The sequence below is a fragment of the Prionailurus bengalensis genome, chromosome E2, assembly GCF_016509475.1.
Source record: "Prionailurus bengalensis isolate Pbe53 chromosome E2, Fcat_Pben_1.1_paternal_pri, whole genome shotgun sequence".
Taxonomy (NCBI): domain Eukaryota; kingdom Metazoa; phylum Chordata; class Mammalia; order Carnivora; family Felidae; genus Prionailurus; species Prionailurus bengalensis.
Genome location: NC_057352.1, coordinates 61,267,256 through 61,271,527, shown reverse-complemented (window position 1 = coordinate 61,271,527; position 4,272 = coordinate 61,267,256). Strand labels below are relative to the sequence as shown.

The 4,272-nt window shown below is 68.1% G+C and overlaps 1 protein-coding gene across 1 annotated transcript; it reads left to right on the top strand.

Annotated features, from left to right (window-relative positions):
• Positions 1-1,343: 1,343 nt before the first annotated feature.
• PABPN1L (PABPN1 like, cytoplasmic) lies at positions 1,344-4,272 on the top strand. Its single transcript, XM_043600999.1, has 7 exons — positions 1,344-1,817; positions 2,143-2,281; positions 2,550-2,617; positions 3,047-3,153; positions 3,289-3,376; positions 3,887-4,029; positions 4,233-4,272. Exons 1-7 carry the CDS (start codon positions 1,569-1,571, stop codon positions 4,270-4,272), a joined length of 834 nt encoding a protein of 277 aa, XP_043456934.1. The 5' UTR covers positions 1,344-1,568.

Sequence of the window (4,272 nt, the reverse complement as noted above, 5' to 3'; positions counted from 1 at the left end):
GAGCCCAGCCGGCTCTTGGCTTGCACACGGCCACTGTGGTGTTCTGCCTCCCACGTGGAGGTGGAGGGACGGGCCCAGGCCAGAGGCCCTCCCCGGGGCCCCGGACCCGCAAGGAGGGAGAGGACCCGACTGCCTCGAGTTACGGGAGAGAGGCGGGCAGTGCCCACCCTTCCGTCCTCACCCAGCCGGCTTTGGGCGGAGGCCCCGTCCTCGGCACAGACATGGATACTGCCCTTCAGGCACTGTGGCCTGCCGGGGGAGACCCGGGGGTGTGTGACGTACAGACCGAGGGGGAGGCCTGGTGCCATGGCCGAGAGAGAAAGGAGGAATCAGGAAGGCTTCCTGGAAACAGCCGTGCAGTAGCGATGGGGCCCCCTGGAGTCTTGCCCCTGTAAGTGCATGTGGCTGTGTGCAGCCGGAAACAGAGGGGGTGTGGCGGGCAAGGTGCCCCCCGTGCATGCAGGACCACAGCAGGTCTCACGTGCCCCGGGCCTACAGACCCTACCCCGGAAGTGAGAGAGCAGAGTCAGGCGAGCGAGGGAAGGGGGCTGGGGCCCGGGAGGCGGGGGCCTGCTGCTTCCGAGGGCTACAGCCGCAGCCACCAGCGCTCCCACACCCCCGCCCAGCTGGGCAGAGAGGCCGTCCCGGCTCCGGGGCCGCACAGACCCGCTCCGTGTAAGCTGCGCCTCTCCCCCGGTTCCCACCTCCCCCGGGAAGAGACCCCAGTTTGCCCCGCGTGGACCTCCCAGCTAAGGCCTGGAGGGGGGCTCTGGGCTGGGCAAACGTGGCCAGAGGAGCCCCCCACAAACACGACACGAAGCTGGAAAACACGAACCAGGAGCTCCACAGGGCTGAGCCAGGCTGAGGCCAGAGGGGCCGCTCAGCGAGGACAGATGGAGAGCGGGGCACTTGGGGACAAAGGCCCACGGCCGCCCTCCAGGGGCGAGAACTGAGAAGCAGAAGCCTCACAGAAGGAAGACAAGCAGCCTTCGGGCCTCCAGCGTCCACCCCAGATCTGCCCAGGGTTCAGCCCTCCGGCCCTGTGGCCAGGACGGGACTCCGGCCTCCTGTGAGCGGCTCCCACCCACAAGCTGGCCCAGAGAGGGGTGCGAGAGGGGAGCGTCCGCGGGGAGTCGATGGAGGGTCAAGAGGAGGGGCCGGGCCCTGCCCTGTGGCACACACCCTGCCCTCCCTGCTCCAGGTCTTTGCTCACGCCGGGCCCCGCCCCACCATTCCCCTAGGCCGGCCCAAACACCGTCTCCTCCTCCCCTTCTCCTACGTGCCATCCTCCCTGTGGCCTGCTAGCCTGAGCAGGTGCAGTGAGCCTGGCAAGCCCTTGCAGGCGGAGCCCTCTTCTCTCCCCAGCGGGGGGCATCGGCCCGGGTGAGGGAGAAGGGGCTGGCCCAGAAGCGGGGGCTGGAAGTTCAGCCCTGCGGGAAGCCTTTTAAGCACTCTAGTGGAAGCAGCTGGCCTGGTGAGGGGCTTAAAACCCTGGGAGGGTGAGGGCAGGTGCTAGCGTGGAGGTGAGCGGCCAGGGAGGCCTCGTCCGCCTGCCCCTCGGCCCGCCCATGTGGCCCTTCGTCAGCCACGCTCTCTTCCCACCCCCGACCCAGGCCTGGCTGCAAAGGGCTTCCTCGGACCCTGAGGCCCAGGGCTGGGGGGCCTGGGGCAGGGCCGAGAAGCCCCCTCTGGAGCCAGGGAGTGGGGACAGGAAGGAGGGGGAGCCAGGGGAAGCGGAGAATGACCCCGAAGATGCAGGCTTCCCCCTGTCTCTCTTGGAGGGGGAGGAGCTGGCCGAGTACCCGGAACCTGACCAGGTAACACCCACGTGGAGCCCAGCGGAGGCTGGCCAGGACCTGGATTCAAGGGGACCCACGGCTGCAGCTCGGACCTTTCCCGGGCCACTGTCCCCCTGCCTAGAAGAGGGTAGGGGGGCTGCCCACCCCTGCAAGGCTGGGTAGGATGGCAGGGCCCGAGTCCACATGGCCTTCCCCCTCCCGTTCCAGGACTCCTCCCCCCCAGCCTGTCCCTGAGTAGCCAGGGACCCTGAGGACGGGCACGGTCAGGCCTGCTCCCCCCTCCCCCCAAGAGGAGCCCAGGGGCCACCCTGCCTCTGGGCTCAGTGTGGGGTCCTGCTGGCAGGAGCTGGAGGCCATCAAAGTGAAGCTGTGGGCCATGGAACAGGCCCAAGCACCGGAGCCGCCTGGGGCGCAGGGCCAGGCGGGACGGGAGGAGGGCGCTGGGGCCACACCGGCCAGGCAGCTGCTGAGCCCCGAGGCAGGTAGGAGCCAGGGGGCCGGGCCAGCCCCTCCCCTGGCGGTGGGCCACCAGTCATCGGGCACGCGGCTCTGAGCCCCTAGTGCCAGCTCACGGCGAGGGTCTGAGGGTCTCTGCGTCGGGCCGGGCAGCGGCCCTGCCGGAACGGTCCCAAGGGGTGACCCTCTTCCCACAAGCAGTGAGGAATGAGCCACAAATGTGAGGCGCCTGCCGGGAGCGCCCCCCTCTTGCCGGCAGGGAGACCCGCTGTCCTGAGGCCCCCCTCTCTGTAGGTTGCACCTGCCCTGGGCCCCCCACGGAGCAGCTGGAGTCCGACCACAGATCCGTCTATGTGGGGAATGTGAGTCAGGGACGGGGCAAGATGGGGCCTCTCGGGGTTTGCCACCTCCTCCTGGCCGTGGGGTTAAAGGAAGGGACACAGGTCCAGGAGGAGAGAAGCCAGAGGGCTGCCCCCCAGAGGGAACCTGGGCCCCGTGTCCTCACATCCTGCTTTCCCAGCATGACCTGGGAGTCAGGGTTTCCACCTGAAATCTCCACTCGGCCAATCATTGGCAACAGATTCCACTTTTAAAAGCCACGTGCTCTCTGGACAGGCCAAATAAACCTGGGGGTTCACGCAACACACGGGGGGGGGGGGGGCGTACGTCTTTGTCTCCGGTCCATCCCCAACAGGGGTGGGGGACAGAGACCTCTGCTACCAAGAAAACGTGCTGTGGGAGACCCCAGGAGGGTGAGGCCTCCCCACACCAGGGGCCCGTACCTGTGGCAGGTGGACTATGGGGGCACAGCTGAGGAGCTGGAAGCCTACTTCAGCTCCTGCGGGGAGGTTCACCGGGTCACCATCCTATGCGACAAGTTCTCTGGACATCCCAAGGGGTCAGTGCCAGGCAGGTCATGGGGGTGGGGGAGGGGGCTCAGGGAGGAGGCCCCCGGAGGGGCCGGGCGCCCTGGGGTCCTGGGGAGCCTGGGTACCTCGGGGTGGCCCTCACCCGCCATGCCCACCCACCCCAGCTACGCCTACGTAGAGTTTGCTGCCGAGAGCTCAGCCCAGGCCGCGGTGGCGTTGGACAAGAGCATCTTCCGAGGCCGAGTCATCAAGGTGCGTCCCCGAAAACTCTGCTGTGAGCTTCTTCACTTTAACCCGTTAATCCCCGAGGAACCAGGAAAACGCAAGCACAGGGAAGCCAAGACGACCCTTCTCCAACCCCCAAGTGTCTCTGGGCACATCGGCCGGGCCGCAGGGGCGGCGGTTGCCTCCGGACTGGATGTGGCATTGGGAGGCCCCCTTCCCCAGCTGGACCTCTTTGCGAGATGCTGGGCTGACAGGGGCACGTCACCTGACCACGTCTGCGGCTGGACAGTTGAGGCCTAAGTGGTGATTTTGAGAAGGTTGGCAGGGAACAGGTTAGCTGTGGGTTTGTAATTACCGCCGCAAGGGCTGGCGGGCGCTGGGGCCTGTGCACACCTGCCTGTGAGCCTCCAGCAGCGAAATCCGGGCTTTCCTGGAGGCAGCGTCAGCCCCGGGCTCTGGCCTGGGCTGGATTCAGGCTGCGCGGCGGAGAAGGGTCCAAGGACAGGGGTCTCAGAGGGACTCAGACTTTGGTTTCAGGTGCTGCCCAAAAGGACCAACTTGCCGGGGATCAGCTCTACCGACCGCGGGGGCTTCCGAGGACAGCCAGGCGCCAGAGGAGGACCGTTCCCCCGCAGCAGCCTCCAGGGCGGGGCCCGCTTCAGACCTCGGGGGCGGAACCGGTGGGCGGGGGCCGCGGGCGGGGGGCGGGGCCCGGGAGGGGCCCGTGGGCGAGGCGCGGCCGGCGGGCGGGGCCCGGGGAAGGGGACCTGTGGGCCGGACCGGGATGTGGTCAGTGGGCGGGGCCGAGAGGAGCCGGCGGGCGGGGCCTGGGAGGAGAAGCCGTGGCGGGGGGCCGAGCTCACCTCCGCTTCTCTCTATGCAGGGGCCGTGGACGGTTTTCACCTTGGTATTCACCGTATTGA